The sequence below is a fragment of the Salvia splendens genome, chromosome 6 (genome assembly GCF_004379255.2).
Source record: "Salvia splendens isolate huo1 chromosome 6, SspV2, whole genome shotgun sequence".
Lineage (NCBI taxonomy): Eukaryota > Viridiplantae > Streptophyta > Magnoliopsida > Lamiales > Lamiaceae > Salvia > Salvia splendens.
In genome coordinates this window covers 9,236,745-9,255,649 of record NC_056037.1, presented here as the reverse complement: position 1 = coordinate 9,255,649, position 18,905 = coordinate 9,236,745, and the positions used below count along the sequence as shown (strand labels likewise).

At 36.3% G+C, this 18,905-nt stretch overlaps 3 protein-coding genes across 3 annotated transcripts; 2 read left to right on the top strand and 1 right to left on the bottom strand.

Moving 5' to 3' along the window:
* The first annotated feature begins 4,006 nt into the window (after positions 1–4,006).
* LOC121808749 lies at positions 4,007–6,774 on the top strand. Its single transcript, XM_042209333.1, has 4 exons — positions 4,007–4,326; positions 4,896–5,047; positions 5,589–6,564; positions 6,644–6,774. Exons 2-4 carry the CDS (start codon positions 4,937–4,939, stop codon positions 6,772–6,774), a joined length of 1,218 nt encoding a protein of 405 aa, XP_042065267.1. The 5' UTR covers positions 4,007–4,326; positions 4,896–4,936.
* Positions 6,775–8,132: 1,358 nt separating this feature from the next.
* Positions 8,133–9,419, top strand: LOC121809945 (8-hydroxyquercetin 8-O-methyltransferase-like). Its single transcript, XM_042210794.1, has 2 exons — positions 8,133–8,926; positions 9,021–9,419. Exons 1-2 carry the CDS (start codon positions 8,150–8,152, stop codon positions 9,327–9,329), a joined length of 1,086 nt encoding a protein of 361 aa, XP_042066728.1. The 5' UTR covers positions 8,133–8,149; the 3' UTR covers positions 9,330–9,419.
* Positions 9,420–11,637: 2,218 nt separating this feature from the next.
* LOC121809944 (8-hydroxyquercetin 8-O-methyltransferase-like) lies at positions 11,638–13,450 on the bottom strand. Its single transcript, XM_042210793.1, has 2 exons — positions 12,476–13,450; positions 11,638–11,998 (listed from the first exon to the last, which is right to left on the bottom strand). Exons 1-2 carry the CDS (start codon positions 13,292–13,294, stop codon positions 11,696–11,698), a joined length of 1,122 nt encoding a protein of 373 aa, XP_042066727.1. The 5' UTR covers positions 13,295–13,450; the 3' UTR covers positions 11,638–11,695.
* Positions 13,451–18,905: the final 5,455 nt, after the last annotated feature.

Below are 18,905 nucleotides of genomic sequence, written 5' to 3'. Positions count from 1 at the left end.
ATATACAATGACATTCATGTAAATATAAAATGATATTGTCTTTGCTCACCTTAATTTTTTAAAATATATATGTAACTATTAGTTGCATTAGCACATCAATACACTTTGTATAGTAAAATTTAAATTCTATTAATGTATTGATATGTAAATGTTTATTATTCATAAAACAAACATAAGTATATTAATTTAGACTAACATCATATTAATAGTAATATGTGTGTATTTCTTTTTGCCAAATTTACGGATTAATTTAGACTTAACCTATATATAAAGGGGGAGTTTTGGGTATTTATGGAATTATCATTTAAGCTTAAATATATAATTTAAATACTACAATCTAGACATTTAAGAATAAAAACTTTCTCACAAAGGTGCGTAGTGTGCCGCTACAAGCGGCCAAATTTAATTTAAAAAAAATGTGTTTTGTCTCTTCACTTCCACTTGAATAATTTGAAAGGTCACAAGATATAAAGGATATTTATTATTAATTTAATTTACAATAAATAATACTATACCATTGAGTTACTATCAAATCTTCTATAAATACCAATTCTATTAATCAAAAAAATACTATTTCAGTAGAGATGCTTCTGTCCGTCAAATCATGTGGAGTATTATCTTTCTCTCCCAGCTATTTAATCTAATTTCTGTTTTTAATTTTATTCTATTCATTATATTATTACAAACAATTAAAAAATATATGTGGGCAACTATTTTGTAAAATCTTCACTTATTTTTGTAGGTATACTTTTGCCTTGAAAAAGCTTCAAAAGTAACAATTCTACACCAAGATATGAATCCACAAACTGTTGGTTTGAAAAAAATAGATATTATCATATGGGAATACATAGTTTAGTTGGAGATTTGCGGCTATTCGGTTTTACCTTACTTAACTCGTAGAATTATCACATCACCGATTACTCAATATACATGAAATTATAAACAATTCAAGATATTGACAGACTGGTTTACCTCTCTTGCTTTCAAGAACTACATTACTGCTTTCATACTTGCTTTCAAGAGACCAAAACAGTTTCATAGTCTGGCCAGACAAACAATCTCCCTCACTTTCTCAACAATCCAACAATCACATCATGTTTCCACAGTGCGACGAAAGTGTGGCCACACTATTCGCCCATGAGACCTGCCGACTAGCAAGGACAGCTCCCGATCCCACCAGTGTACACAGCCTGATAAGGTTTGCGGCCCTACTCAGACCCGAATTCGTTTCACACATAGCCATATTTCTGAGATTATTGCTTCAATGGCCTTCCATTTCATTTTCCAAAATTTATTATACATTTATTCGTTACTCATTTCATACAAATACAATGGCGGAAATTATTGTCATTCATTTTCCAAAATTTGATAACATTTACGTAACACTTAGTTTTTATTTTTGGGAAATTAAAAGGTTTTAAAATTTTTAATAATAGGTGAAGAAAGTGAAAAAGTTTTGCGGAGTTATCTTCTATTTTTTGGACTATAGATATATGACATTTGGTAATTTATCCACTCACATTTTTTTCATCACGTTTTTCACTCCCTCCATATTTTCCAATACTCTTCATACTGTTTAACATGAAGTTATGATATTCTTTTTATTTTTTTTCTATTATTAAAGTTTGTTTTAAAGTGATTAATAAAGTAAAGTTGAACTGGGACGGAGGGAGGATTTTATTTATATTTGACTCATTTGTTTGTCATGATGATTATATTTTAACGTTAAGGGTTTAGGATTTAGGTTTCAAGGTTTGGGTTTTTAGCGTATTAGGGTCACTATATTGCAATGTAATGAAGCTCGACTATGATAAAGTATAGTACTAATTTAAATGGATACAAAATACGAAAAAGATTACACACAATTTTGTGACAATATTAGATTACACACAATTTTTATACTTCAAAATACAATTTTAAAACCGTTTTGAGGTTTGAAAAGCTATCGTCCAATTTTAAAACTTGCAATATCACCAATTTGTTTTCAGAATCAAAACTTGATCTTGTATTAATCAATTAACAATTTAAAACCGTATGATAAAAAAATATTTAGTCGTGCATCGCACGTGGGTAAAAATTATTATTATTAATAAAAGAACAGTTTACCGACCAAAAAAGTAAATATCATGTATTCGCTATGATATTGAAGTTCTTTATCAAATGTAATTCCAAATTCGAGGATAAAGCCAAATCACGAAAATACATCCACTAAAGCTTCATGTGTAGCGTCGGCCAATTATAAGCTTGTGGACAAATATATGTATGCCACTTTGAAACTTATTTGGACTTAGAGCGTCTCCAATGGCGGACGTCGGGTCGGACATCCGGTCGGATGTCGCGACGGGCGATCGGGACGTCCGCCATTGTGGCGTTTAGGGTCGGATACGGACGTCCCGTGAGGACGTCGGGTGTCCTCGGACGTCGGCACGACGGGCGGGTGGACGTCCGCCATTGTGGCGTCCAGCCGGACGTCCGGTCGAACGTCCCGTTTTTAAATTTTTTTCTTTTTTTAAACTCTATATATACGGCTCGTTGAATTTTATTTCATTCGCACCACTTGTGTTAACAAGTTTCTCTCTCTACATCTCTAATTTCAAGTACTTAAAAAACTAAAATCAAATTTTCAGTTCATTTAATTCTCAAATATCACTCGAATTTGATCTTTTAATTAATCAAACTAAATCGCCAAAGATATGCTACTTATGTTGGTATATCATTCAGTTGTACGCATTGGGCGCGTAATCTTATAACTTCTATTTTCTGATTTATTAACCAACAAAAAAGGAATTGAATAACTTAAACGCGAGGGATAAACTATGTCATTTTGAAAAGTACAAGTCACTCCAAAAAAGAGATTTGATATATCCAATTATTAATTTACGAAAAATAGTAGTACTACTAATATTTTTTTCACTATCCAACGTATTATTGTAGTAGTACTATCTATTATGTAAGTTTTTCTCAATGAGGTGGACTCTGTGTTTTAGTAATATTACTTCTCTTATTTTATTAATTTTATATTAAAATCTATAATATCAATTACTAAGATATTTTTATAGACGTTATAAATAAAACTAAGCCATTACACATTATAATGATCAAGTTGAATAGACTTGTGAGACTTGCCCGATTCAAAAGATTATAAGTATCTTATATTAGATCTTAGATGAATAATCAATTAGTCTATGCAATTTAAAAAATCTCAAAACTTAATTCTAATTGAATACATAATGAAATACTTTCTCCGTCAGTTATTAGGAGTCATTTTTGAGTTTGACACGTGTTTTAAAAATGTAAAAGAAAGTGAGTGGGAAAAAATAATAAAATATGAGGATGATTTTTATATATTGATTTATAATAAAATGAGAGTAAAATGAATTAATTAAAAGTGAATATTTAAAGAAAAAGGGAATTGAGATTTCTAATGATTAAGGGAGTAAAATAGCAAATAAAAAGTACCGGCGGAGGGAGGGAGTAATTAATAGCAACACCGTAACAAAGCAAATTGGGTTATCAAAATTTGTGGCACTTAAAAATATTGATAAATGTAGACATCTGTCGTAATTAAACTTATTTGTAGGGTCAATCAGCAACCATTTTGTACACGTGTCAAGATCCCATGTCGATGGAAACCCGATGAACTCTGCCTTTACGTTTATCATTCTTTTACTCAACCCTCTCTCTCTCTCTCGCGTATGTTCTTGTATTCTACTCGTTTTTTCACTTGTATGTATCTCAAAAGAATTCGATATATGAAAGTTTCTGCTCCTGGGATTTTCTCATCTTTACTCTGTAAGCACATCTTCTTCCACTTTTTTTCTAGTTATATTTTTCACTACTGTTATTTATTTATTTATAAGAGCTTGTTCTTGGCTTTTATGCTTTTGATCATGTCTAGGATAAAATCCTGCTGCTTATTTTAAATTTCTTACTTTCTATAAGAGCCCTGATGCTGACTCCTTGATCGTATGTTCTATCTACGGATAAATTATTACTTAAAAAAGAAAAACTGAAGGGGATATATTTAGCATAATAAATTGGCTTTCTTGGCAATTATGGAATAAAGTTTTGAGCTTTTGTGATAAAGATGATTGACTTAAGATAGAAATTGTTTTGAGAAAAATTGTTCTTGTTTAGCTGAGATTTGAAAACAACCTGCTTATGGTTATAGCAGTATATGATTGAAGGTGTGAAAATAATTCTGAGGAATTATTCCAAATACATAGAGAGGGCTCAAAAAGTTTTCGTTTTGGGGCAAAATTTGTGGAGAAGTATTTGTAGCTCCATAGAATATAGGAATCTTGGAGTTTATTCTCTGAAGTTAAGGTAAGGGCTTTCTTGTTCGAGGATGTTTCTAACTGTTGATGTCCTTTTGTTTGGGTTTGCACTTTGCAGAACACAACAAGCTAAAGCAATTTAGTTTTTTAGGCCTTTCGACAATTCTTGTCTTATATATCATGAGGAATTGGTAGAGTACCCTTTAATCTGTTATTGTTCTCTGCTGAGATTGTAGTGCTTGGTTCTGATTTGTTGGTTGTGTAATTATATCACCTTAACATATGCAGTTAGTGTGAAATATTCATCCTTGTGTACATTGAATTGCAGTTTCATTGCATCTTTAACTTCTATATTTCTGGGAAATGAATGATGATGAATAATTAACTGATTTCTCATTTGAAGAACCTTGTTTACCCTCTTTCTGGGTAAATAATGACTTAATCTTTCTTGTCTGAGAAATCATAATTTGAAGAGGTTAATATTATCCTAAAAATGATTGGTTGAATCCTTATATGTTTATTGCTTTGAGCTGGCACAAAATTTGCCATTCTGTTTATAAAGGAGAATTGAATGAAACTTGCTAATTCAATGACTCAATTGTGTTTGAATTCTTGCAGCTGTTTAGCCACTTGTCTAGGCTGCGGGCATAGAAAGCAGCATGATGTCAAATTCATTCCCTACTTTGTCTTTCAAAGGTATAACATGGGCTGGAAATGTATACCAAAAGTTTGAGGCTATGTGTTTGGAGGTGGAAGAAGCTATGTACCAGGTAGATAAATTTTCTCTCCCGGTCTCATGCTGCAACTCACGAGCGTTAATAACAGAGAGTCTTGAAATCTCTCTACATCTTCTTCTCTCTCCCACTTGTCTCTTTCTCTCTCTATAGAACTTATTTCATATCTTGTATGCTACAATTGTTATATTTCGTCTCTCTGCACTTTTGATCTTTCTTCTTCTTCTTCTTCTTCTTCTTCTTATGTGTATATAGATGAAAAATGTGAAAATTTTTAACTGCCGATGCTGCCAATGTATCTGCTGATCATTATTTTTTTGTCTTATACCAACTTGAAATAGGAAAAGACATCTAGTCAAGAGAAACATAATCTCTTTAGCTCATATCCTCCCACTTTCTCTGTTTAATCTAATTGGTGATCTCTTGATGGAATAAATGAGCTTAGTAGCCTATAAAAGTTAATTTTTATTAATTGATGTAGTTTGCAATGGTGTTAGCTGTATGTTTGTTGCGTTTTCTCAGTAAGTTGTGTAGTCATATTGGTGGCTAAAACACATATTTTTGTTTGGTCTGACAGGATACAGTTAAGTACGTTGAAAATCAGGCGCAGAAAGTTGGTGTTAGCGTAAAGAAGTTCTGTTCAGAAGTAATGGAGGACATGCATCGATCCAGTGAGCATCCTCCTTCATGCATAGATCCCACAGGCGCTACTTCTGATGACATGTCTCTCATCTCTTATGGTTATGCTGATGTCAACAAAAAACCGACACCAGGTATATTGGGTGATAATCGGGATATAAAGAAGAAAGATAATCAAGATCAAGTTCTCTCGACTACAACTGCAGAAAAAGGATCATTGCCAAGTGATGGAGATATAGGCCTTTTCTTGCCTCAGTCCCCTGGAATCTATATTGAGAATAAATCCCCTGAGAAATTTAAGAAAATCGGGATACAGAGGCGTGGAATTGGCATTAAAAGAATCTCCAAAAGCAACAATCCTTCAAAAGACTTGTGTTTGAATAATTCTGTATCAGAAGATAAGAGGAGCAAGCTTGCGAATTGCGAAACGAGAACTAGGTCCAGGGCCACTTCTGACAGCCCTAGGTCCATGGCCACCTCTAACAATACGGACCTTACGCCATCCTTGGACTCCGTTGGAAGGTGTGAACCTGGGAAAGCAGCAGTGAAAGGAAATGCACAATGTCTTGATCATCCAATTGAGTCTCCTGCTTCTGACAAAATTTTATCCTCTGAATCTGTAAGGCCTGATAGTTCAAGGGTGGCCCCTGATGACTCGACTGTGCCAACTTCATTGGACACGGTGAGGCAGCAACCTGGTGAAGCAGTAAATGGAAACACGGCTCCCCAAGATAATCTAATCGAGCGTCCTGCTTCCAAAAAAGTTCTAGAGACCGAATCCACGAGGAAAATTGAACATATTTCTGATTGTGTTCCTCCTGCTTCTGAAAATAATTTAACAGATGAATCGGTGCGGTTGGAAGGAGATCCTGAGTCTACCGCATCCTGTTCATGCTCGCCTGCAGATTCGACAGGTATTTTTATACTATCAATAGTTTTGCTTAGTTTATTACTAGTGGTTTCTCCTGAATAAATATTTTGTACTTCACATAGGTGCGTCTGTGAATGATATTGTTGGGGGCTCGGGTTCTAGAAGTAAGGCTTGCAGTCCTGAATATGAGGAAAATGGAGTTACTGTGTTTAGTGAAGGTATGTATACTCTTGTTGTTTTAGGCAAACTCTAATTAAATGTTAGCTCTGCCTGTATTCTTTTTTAAGGAAGCTGTATTATAAATTTGAAGTCAATTTAGTTCTGTTGCCAACAAACATAACTCATCTCTTCTATTTTTTTTTGGGTCTGATTTTCTTATCTCTATTCTCATTTACCTATTTAAAATATCATAGTATTGAAAAAAATACTTTCGCTTAGAGTTTCGTAGGCACACAATTATTAAATTTGCATGCATTCAAGGCCGCTCGTCTGACGTCAACTATGTAAAAATTATTAATATAATAGTAATAAACAATAGTACAAGTATAATTGATTGGGTAGATGAGATCATGAGATGTCAGTTGTAGACATGTAGTTCATCTTTGACCAAATCAGAGCTATTGGAACCAATATTTTAAAAACCGGACCGGCAAGCGAATCGGAGTCGTTACTGGTTCACTGGTTCAACCGGTTCACTGGTCGAACCATTGGTTGAACCGGAACACTGTTTATACATATATATTTATTTATTTAGTAGTAAATAATAAAATTTAATTATATGTTTTATCAATAAATAATATTAGTATTATACATTATAGAAAACAAGTCTAGTACTAGTATATTAGAATATTTAATGACGTTAAGTTTGAATACAATAATAAATTATAATACACAATATTAAAACTAGTATTAAACTCTATATATATTATAAACTCCTATATTGTAAAATATTAGTGATTGTAAAAATATAAATAAAATATAAGAAATATATTATAATTAACAATTTCTTAAAAGAATATAAAATTAAAACGAATTATCATAAAAGAATACAAAATTAAAATAAATTATTAGTTTCAGTAGAAAAAGAATTTCAGATTTAATGTATAAGGATAATTAATGTTCATAATATTTCAAAATGACCATGTGGTGGAGTGGTAAAGAAGTTGGTATTTAGAGATGAGGTCATGTGTTTAAGTTTTAGCAACAACAAATTTTAAAAAAATATTTTGAAAAAGTGAAAAATCGGTTTCCGGTTCACGGTCTGACCTGTCTGACCTGCCGGTTCCACCAGTTCACGGCGATTCAATGTGCTAGTGGTTTTTAGGGGTGAACCGGACCGGACTGTCTGGCGGTTCACAGTCAAACCGGCCGGTCCGGTCTGATTTTTGAAACACTGATTGGAACTATTGTGATTGCTTAGCAACTTAGCTTCCACGATATTTCCCCTTTGGAAATATTATATCACTGCCCTACTTGCGAATATCCAATTTACGTTTCAAAGTCAATAATGATAAAAAACAATATTATTTCCTTGATTAAATTATACGAAGTGCAACTATATACTAATAGAAATTATTGCTATAAGTGAAGGGACAGTTTACACATCAAGAACACTAGCACCCCAAAAAATGGCGTTGCCTAATGCTGTAGATCCCAGGCAAGAGCTTCTGGATGCTCAATCTCATGTTTGGAATCTCATATTCAGCTACATAAGCTCAATGTCCCTTAAATCCGCGATTCAGTTAGGCATACCCGATGTCATCCACAAACACAATAAACCTATCACACTTTGTGAATTGGCCAACGCCCTCTCCATCAACAAAGCCAAATCCCCCGCCCTCTTTCGCCTTATGCGAATTCTTGTCCATTCCAAGATCTTCGACAAGGTTAGCATCTCTAAAGACGAGGACGAGGAAGTGGCCTATTCGCTCACAAGTGCTTCGCGTCTCTTGCTGAGAGAAGAGCCCTTGAGCTTCGCCCCTTTCGCGCTCGCCATGATTGATCCCATCTTAGCGGATCCGTTCCATCAAGTGACCGAATGGTTTAAAGATGAATGCACATCTCCATTCTCTACCAGAAATGGGAGGTGTTTATTTGAATTTATAGGAAACGATAGTGTTTTTAATCAAGTGTTCAATGAAGGAATGGCGAGTGATGCGAGGTTTGTGGGAAGCATACTTGTGGATAAATGCAAGCATGTTTTTGAGGGTTTGACAACTTTGGTGGATGTGGGTGGTGGCACTGGCACGGTGGCAAAGGTCGTTGCAGACACCTTTCCCGGCTTGAAATGCGTGGTGCTCGAGCTCCCCCACGTGGTTGCCGGGCTTGAGGGATCTGAGAATCTGAGCTTTGTTAGTGGAGACATGTTTGAGTTCATTCCACCAGCTGATGCACTTTTCTTCAAAGTATGTTATTTCAATATAGTATATATATATGTGTATCTTTTAGTAAATCTTAATTGCAATTTTTAAAATTAACCCTTGTAGTACTAATTAACAGTGGATATTCCATGACTGGAGCGATGAAGATTGTATTAAGATTTTGGAAAGATGCAAAGAAGCAATAATTTCAAGCAAGAAGAAAGGTGGAAAAGTAATTATAGTGGAAATGGTAGTGGATTGTCAGAAACAAGAAGATGAGGGCATTGAAACACAGCTGTGTATGGATATGTTGATGATGACTGTGACTACTGGAAAAGAGAGAAGTGAGAAAGAGTGGGCTAAGCTCTTTCATGCGGCTGGCTTCCCAAATTACAAGATCACTCCTAACTTAGGGTTGAGGTCTGTAATCGAGGTATTTCTGTCATGATTAATTATTACTGTTAATTTTTCATTTCTGTATTCCATTGAACTGGTCCATGTTGTGTCTGGATACATGTTATTGTGCCTTTTAATTTTAAATTGTGGGGATTGCCGTTTGGACATGTTAACGTGCCTTTCAATTTTAAATTGTGGTGATGTGTCCTTCTTAATAAAACTTTGTGGTGATGCTTATGTAGATTGGTGGAATATTACTGACAGTGATGTCTAAAATGGAAATAATTTTTTATTTTTATTCAATTAACTTTTATACTCCTATATTTAATAAATTTAACAAGGGACAATTCATGAGAGTATATATTCTGCAACGGTGGTCACATTAGGTGAGTGCTTCTTGAGTTGGTGTTGCCAACTGCCAATATTTAAAAATACACTTTGCTTTCTTTTGTTCATCGAGTATAAGATATTGATAGAATTTATTTGGGGAAAATTAAGATAGATGCATTTCGTATGTTAATTAAGTGATTATAATTTATAGTATGAATTAAGAAAAAGATTTGAAAGTTAAAAAATGGAAGTTACAAATACAGATTAATCTCATATCTTTATATTTCATATATTTATTTCATTTTCAGAGAGACCGTTTAGCGTTGCTTGGTAAAATATTCTATAAATTATACTCCCTCCGTCCCCAAAAAATATACACTTTGGGTTCGACACGAGTTTTAATACAAAATTGATAAAGTAAGAGAGAGTTAGAGAGAAAGAGTAAATATAGTATTGTTAGTGGAGAATGAGTGTCACCTCATTAGAGAGAAAAAAAGTTTCCAAAATTAGACAGTGCATATTCTTATGGGATGAACTAAAAGGGAATATTATATATTTTTATGGGACATGGGAGTAGTATTTTATTAATCTAATAATTCTTTACTTTATGTTGCAATGTCAGACCTTTCTTTACTATATGTTGCAATGTCAGACTTTCAATTGTAAATTGTAATTAACAAAAGGACACGTGATCATTTTGTATTACAAGGAGAATTCGAGTTAAGTGTATTTGTCTATATACAGGTTATTTTTTAATATATTTTCTTCTATCAAAATGATCTATCATTTGTGGTGATACATTTAAACACTAATAAGAATTTTGTATGACAATTTAGATATGTGGTGATACACGTGTATTTTTGTGGTGATTTATTTGTAGCAATAGCTGCCCGGCCCTCGACCAACGAAACAAACTGATTACATACATACACTTTAAACGATTTACGCCTCTTTTTAGCTTAATTGAGAATTGAGATGCATTTTCAGCCACTCATCCACAACATTTTCGAAATGTTAACTGCAAGTAGATTATGTCAACTCGGGGGTATTATCATCAATAGCATACATATCAAATGTCAATAGCCTGCACATCAAATGTCAACAGCTTATAGTTGACATTATATGTGTATAGTTGACATAAATTGTATATGTAGTTGACATTATATGTGTGTAGTTGACATGAATTGTATATGTAGTTGATATGAATTGTACACATAATTGACATTATATGTATGTAGTTGACATGAATTGTATATCTAGTTGACATTATATATGTGTGTAGTTGACATGAATTGTATATGTAGATCGACAAAAAAAAAAAAATTAAAAAAAGTATTTATTGAATAAAATGTACCATAAAATTACCATTCTGCCCTTTTATAATTAAATAATCTAAAAATATTTTCCATGTGGCAAATTCTGGACCACTCATTTAATAAAAATGAGTGGCTAATAATGCATCTCAATCCTCAATTAGGCTAAAAAAATCTCAATTGATCACAACCCTTACACATCATATACATATGTATATAGGGGTGTGTTAAGGTTCTTCGCAGTTTTTCAGTCCAAGCTTCTTTTTAATCACAACCCTTGGATCCTTGAATTGGATGGTTGTGATGATCTGCATTATTAGTCGGTGTGCAATATTCAACTGAAAATCTGCATTATTACACTATAATAGCTGCCCGGCCATCAACCGACGAAGCAAATTGATTACATACATACACTTTAAACGATTTACACATCAGAATCATCCTGTAAGGTTGAAATTTTTTAGCTTAATTGAGAGTTGAGATGCATTTTCAGCCACTCATCCACAACATTTTCGAAATGTCAACTGCAAGTAAATTATGTCAACTCGGGGGTATTATCGTCAATAGCATGCATATAATTAAATTTAATGATTAAAACCACCAATTTAGGCCATAGGAAGTAGGAAATCAACGGCTGAGGTGAAGAAGAAAATAGGAGAAAATATAGGAAAAAGAAATGAATACATCTATATATATATATATATGAATTCAAAAATATGAAGAATTTAAATAGGGCATGGTGCATATAGTAGTAGAAGAAACAGGAACACAATAACTAAGGAAAAACCTCTATAACAGACCTTAATCCTAAGGGAGTGATATTATATTTTTGGAATCCAGAAGTATAGAAGAGGTTGGCCCACTCTTTCTCACTTCTTTCTTTCCCTGTAACCTCAGCCATCATCATACCATCAAAAAGGAGCTTTGATTCAGTTGTTTTATCATCTTCTCCTTTATCACCCACAATTATATCCACAATAATCACCTTCTTTCCATTCTTCTTACTCCCCGCTATGGCTTCTTTACATTTCTTTAGTATTCTAACACATTCTTCGTCATTCCAGTCATGCAAAATCCACTGCCAATCAACCACCAATTACTTAATATATAGCTATTTGATACTGAAATCTAGGTTTCCGATCTGGTTTCGTGTTTCTTTGTACAAATTTGGAAGAAGGAAGATGAAATTAGTTACCACCATTATTTATCAACTTTCACAAAATAAAACTCAAATATCAGGCTCAATTTGATTTAAGAAATATAATAAAAAGTTAATGGAAAAAAGATAGAGGAAAGTAGATCCTACTTTTATAAAAAAATGCGAGTGAGATAAAGTTAGTAAAGTGTGAGATCTATTATCAAAAGTATTAAAAAAGCAAATGAAATATTTATTAGTTGGTGGATGAAAATGGCAAAGTGAGCCGATTATTAATGGACATAGGTAGAAACTTGATTTATTTGCACAATAAATAAATAGGAGTAAAATTATGTTGCATTTGTGAAGTTCAAAAACAAAAAAAATACCATTAATCCCAAATAAAATGAGATCCCATACCTTGAGAAAAACTGCATCTGCATTCGGAATGAACTGAAACATGTCCCCACCAACAAAGCTCAACTTGTCAGACCCTTCCAAGCCAGCAACAACATGTGGTAGATCCAGCACAACACATTTCAAGCCCGGGAAGGCGGCCCCCACGCCTCTCGCCACGATACCCGTGCCACCTCCGACGTCCACCATCATTTCCAGCCCTTCGAAAACTTGCTTGCATTCTTGAACAAGTATGCTAGTCACAAGTCTTGCATCAGTCGCCATTGCCTCGTTAAACAGTTGATTGAAGCTTTGCTCGACCCGAGCATACTCCCAAACATTTCTCCCATTTTTAGTGAAAAATGGAGAGGGGTTATCGTCGCCAAACCATTCACTCACGTGATGGAATGGATCGACGAAGGTGGGGTCGATCATGGCTACTACAAAAGTCGCCATGCTCAAGGGCTCGTCTTTCACAAGGAAACGAGAAGCAAGTGTGAGACAATAAGCCTCTTCCTCTTCCTTGTCCTCGTCCTCAGACAAGGCCTTGACCTTGTCAAAGAACTTGGAATGGACTAGAATCCGCATTAGACGAAAAAGGCCGTTGGATTTGGTGTTGTTGATGGAGAGGGCATCGGCTAGTTGGGAAAGCGTCATAGGGGCGCCGTGTTTGTGGATGGCGTCGGGTATGCCTAATTGAACCGCGCATTTTAGGGACATCGAGTTTATGTAGTTGAAAGTGTGGCTCCAGACATGAGCTTGGGCGTCGAGGAGATCTTGTGTAGACTCTAAGCCATTAAGGAATGCCATTTTTGTGGAAGGAGTTGATAATACTTTTTTCATGTGATAATGTGAAATAATTGTCTTTTGCTAGCTCTATTTATAGGAGGAGAAACATTATTTGATTTGATGGGGGTAGATTGATATATATGCTTGAAATTGGAAGTTTCATATAATCAAGAGTTTAAGTAAGATATATCCTTTGGGAAGAAAGAGTGCATGATTACTTCATTATTGCTTGAACTTTACCAACAGGTTGATTTGGCTACAGGAATTGCATGATTCATGATAATAGTAGTATTATTGGGCTTCATAAATCAAGTGATTTATTAAAATATTGTTTGTAATTTGGCGGTAGGGAATGGTGAGGTTTGAAGTATTTGTTGCCAAAGGACGTAGTACTGTTTGGTGTCCGGTCAATATCAAAGGCAATTCACATTAAAGGAGTAAGAAAATTGTGTTACGTGAGTTAAGTAAAGGGAGAATAAAGTGGAAAATTAAAAAGGTAGAGAGATGAAAAGAGAATAAAGTAAGATAGAGTAAAGTAGGTGTGGAGAAATGTGTTAACTTTTACTAAAAAGATAAATTACTCTATTATTATGGAACGTACCAAAATGACAAAATGACTCTATTACTATGGAACGGAGGGAGTACTACTTAATACATTCCCCTTTTTCTTTTATTTTTATTTCTTTTATTTTTCATATTAAAATACTTATAAATTGTACAACTATTAAGTAATAAATATTTGTTTTTATACCGATGAAGTACTAAAAATATTATGAAATTAAATATTATATATCTACATAGTATATTACTCCCTTCGAACCCGCAAGAATGTACAATTTTTTTAGTCCATCCCACAAAAATATGCACTATTTAATTTTGGAAACATTTTTTCTTTAATATGGTGAGACTCATTTTCCACTAATAATACTATATTTATTTTTTCTCTCTACCACTCTCTTACTTTTTAAATTTTGTTTTAAAACTTGTGCACAATCTTTGCATATTCTTTTAGGATGGAGGGAGTAATATACTTGTAAATTGTAACTATGATGATAAATATTTGTATAACTCAATTTATTAATATTTTATTCCTTCATATTGATTCACATAAAATTTTTTATTTTATTTGGAGATGTTCCTATTTGATATTTCATCCGTCCACGATTAATTGACACTAATTTATTTTTTCATCCGTCCACAATTAATCGACATCCATACTTTTTACTATTTTTGGTAATGGACTTCACATTCCGCTAAATTATCACATTCGCATTTTATCACAAAATTAATATATAAAAATAAGACTTATATTCTACTCATTTTTTCAATTTTCTCTATATTTTTTAAAATCTGTGTCAAATTAAACGGGGTCAATTAGTCATGGACGAAGTAAGTAAGATATTTCATACTCCTATAAAAAAATGAAATAAGCAAATATTTATATCATAGTTACAATTTATAAATATTTTATTATGCATATACATATAATATTTAATTTTATAATATTTTAATATTAAAATAAAAGAAATATACAAAATAAAAATAATATTTTGCATTATAATATAGCACGGAATGCGTGTACATGTATATCTACTTTAGATAAAGCTGTATATATGGGCCCACCGCCCACAATAAATTAAATAATGATTTGAATGTATAAGATTTATGCGTTTCATGGGCACTGTGGTGCGTTTTAAGCACAGCAACTCTGTTGTGTTTTTTTAACACAGTAGAGGATCCATTACGATAAAAAAAAATAGGAGTGTGATGGGGTACGTACTAAACAAGCCCAATAGCAGTGACGGCCCATCAGCCCAAAGCCCAAGGAAGAGTATCAGTTCGGCATTACCAAAGAGTTCGGCCCCAGCCTACAGCTCGGTAAAAGCCAACCAATCAGTTTGGCATTACCAAAGAGTTCGGCCCCAGCCTACAGCTCGGTAAAAGCCGACCAATCAAGCTCTACTCTCAGATCGGCAAAAGCTGCTCGGCAATAGTTCAGAAGTTCGGTCTCAGTATTCGACCGAACTGGGAGATAGTGGACTCATGCAGAACCTCCACGACCTCCACTACACGATCTATTTAGTGGTGTCAACTCATGCAGGATAGCGGACCAAACAAAGAGATAGTGGACCCATGCAGGATCTCATGACCTCCACGACATCCACTACCTAGTTAGTGGTGATGCAAGCCACGACCTAGTTAGTGGTGATGCAAGCCACGATCTTAGTTCAATGTATAAATAGAACTTAGATCAGATAGAAGAAGGCTCCCTAGACATCAAATAACATATAGCAAGTCTGTATTTGTAAGCTGGTAAACCAGATCAAGCAATACAATCTTGCCCTCCTTTCTTCCCGTGGACGTAGATTTACCTCAGTAAATCGAACCACGTAATTCCTTGTGTCGTGATCTATATTCATTACCTGCATTTACTACCATCAAAAATTCGCCCAACCATCACTGGCGCCGTCTGTGGGAAACAGAGAACCAAATTTGTGATAAAGCGAGTTTTTGATCCTCTTCCACCAAAAAAATGCATACCAGATCACGTAACACCCATAATACCGTTCGTGATAACCATGAGGAAGCTAGTCCAGCCCGCAGGTCTGGAAAACAGCCTCGGGAGAAATCTACTTCCAATTCTCACGGAGAAGGAACAAGCCGCTCAAAGACTCATCGCACCGAGTCTTCCCAGCAGCCCGATTTGAACGAGGCTGTCAAGTTGTTTTTGGCCGAGAAGCAGGAAGAGTTCTTAATTTTCCTGCAAAAGGGCCAAAAGCCGGAGACGAAAACGGTGGATTCTCCCTCCTCATCCAGACATGAAAGTCACTACCGCAGTAGTGCCGTGTCTTCCAGGAAGAAGAATCCTCAACCCCGACATGTTCCTGTTCCTCCTCGGTACCGGAATCACAGGAGAACTCCATCTCCTCCATACCGAAGAGATGTCGGGTTCGCCATGTACGGAGCATTGAAGACTCCGTTCTCGGACGATATCACCCGAACTCCCTTACCACAGAACTACCGAACTCCGTCAATGACTTATGACGGGTTAGTGAATCCTCATGACTTCCTGGGACGCTATCAGTATAACATGGTGAACCAGGGTCTCAATGAGGTCCATATGTGCAAGCTGTTTCCCGAGCTGCTTATCGGGAACGCAAGAAGGTGGTTCGATAGCCTCCCCCAAGGCAGCATTAGATCTTACCGAGATCTAATGGATGCTTTCCACAGGAGGTTCTTTCAGAAAGCGGAAGCCCGAATCACTTCGGCTCAGCTGCTTTCTACACGTCAAGGTCGCGACGAAAAGATCAGCGACTTTATGACGAGGTTCCACAAGGAATGCCTACAAGTAGATGATCTCAATGATCTACTTATCATTTCGGCATTCCAAAATGGAATCCTGCCCGGAGCTCTCTACAGAAAGCTCGTGGAATGCAGTCCGCAAACAGCCCAAGAGATGTGGGACATTGCGGACCAGTTTTCTCGTGCCGATGAGGCAGACCGTCGAAAACGGTCTTTAGACAGCTCATCTAGAGAAGACAAAAAGAAGCCCGATCATAGCGATCAGAGGCTTCCTCGCCGAACTCCTTCCCCACTAAAGGAGGGATAGCGGTCATCCGAGGTGATCAAAAAAGAGCGAGTGTTTGCAGATTGCGCTTAAAAGTGCCGAGCAATCAGATCGGCACCATCAAGCATAGCAATCACAGCAGCCGGAGTCAGAGGCAGGCGAAATGACCGAAGTCACACCGGAGCCGAACTCGATGGTGTACGGCACTGAAGCCGTGATTCCGGTTGAGATCGGCGTACCCAGTCCCCGAACTCTAAATTTCTCTTCAGAAATGAATGATGACGGACTGAGAGCCGAACTAGATCTGGCCGAAGAAAAAGAGAATTGGCCTGCATAAAAGCAGCCAAGTACAAGGAGCAAGTAGCCCGGTATTATAACAAAAGGGTGAAAAAGCTGCAATTTCAAGGGAGATCTCGTCTTGAGAAACAACGAAGTAAGCCGAGCAGAAAAGCTGGGCAAACTCGAACCCACATGGGAAGGTCCATATCGGGTGTCAGAAGTCCTCGGCAAAGGGTCTTATAAATTGACTCACATGTCAGGAGAACAAGCACCCCGAACATGGTACATTTCCAACCTCAAGAAGTTCCATTTGTAAGAGACAGTCCGATCAGTCAGTCTTGTGTCTAGTTCGGTCCTAGGGGTATGTGCTTTCTTTGTTTTTTACTTGTTTTTCATGTTTGTCTATGTGCGTTTTGTTCGTCTATGTGCGTTTTGTCTGTCTATATGCGTGTCGTCTCTTACAAATGTTACTGAGGTATCTTGTTCTTCGAAGGCTGATCCCCTTTTTAGAACATATATAAGCCAACGATTGTGAGTCCAAACTTCTAAGGAGGATACAAGACTACAATTCAGCTTAAGAAACAAGCAGTTCGTCTGAAATGAACTGCAACAAAGGGAAAGTCCGATCCACGCGATAAAACTCGCCGAATTAGGACAAGGGAAAGTCCGATCCACGCGATAAAACTCGCCGAATTAGGACAAGGGAAAGTCCGATCCACGCGATAAAACTCGCCGAATTAGGACAAGGGAAAGTCCGATCCGAGCGATAAAACTCGCCAAATTAGGACACAAGCTTAGTCCGGTCAAAGAAATTTACTTCATAAGACCAAAGACGAGTCCGGTCAAAGAAGTTTACTTCATAAGACCAAAGACGAGTCCGGTCAAAGAAGTTTATTTCATAAGACCGAGGACCAAGTCCGGTCAAAGAAGTTTACTTCATAAGACCAAAGACGAGTCCGGTCAAAGAAGCTTACTTCATAAGACCGAGGACGAGTCCGGTCAAAGAAGTTTACTTCATAAGACCGAGGACGAGCACGATGAAATTTTTTCGCTGAGCTGTAAATACGCAGTGATAGAAGCGAAATGAAAATTTCATTTATTAAACTTGTTCGGCATACAATTCTGCTGCCCTACGAGAAGGCGTTACGCTATTACAAAGGACTATTCTACTGTCCCTGGTTGCTAAAGTTGAGCCATCTATTCACAAAATCCTCGTGAAGCCGAGTTCGGGCGTTCCGGGCAGCTGAAGAATAAGCAGGTCGACGAGATGCTCTGATCGACCTACCGCCTCTTCCTTGAGTCCGGGAAGTACTGGCACCTCGGCGGCGAAGAGTCTCTTCACGAAGCATTTGTTGATCTTGCTCACTCATAATCACAGCTCCTCTACGAACTTCAGTCCGTCCTTGTCTTGACGTTTCCGGTTGCTCCTGAGTCCGTTCTCGTCTTGACGTTTCCGGTTGCTCCTGAGTTCGTTGCTGATTTGGAGTAGGATTTTGAGCAAGTGGATCAGAGGTTTGAGCTGGAGTATGAGCATCTGTTGGCGGGAAATGCCTAAGGAATCTCTCGATTGAAGGACGCCGGGAAAGAACGATGTCGTACCGAGAAGCCCAGCGCCGCAATGATTTCACAACTTGTTGGCAAGCCGAGCTCTCCAGCGCATTGTTCCTCCGGAGTACATGATATTCCTCCCACAGTTCGTCAACTCGTTCCTGAACTTCAGAGATGGTCATTCCCCCGCGCCTGCTGATGAAATCCTCATACGCAGTCCTCTCAGCGACAGCAGTATTCAGTTCGGCCTCCAGATCTTTCTTTTCGGAC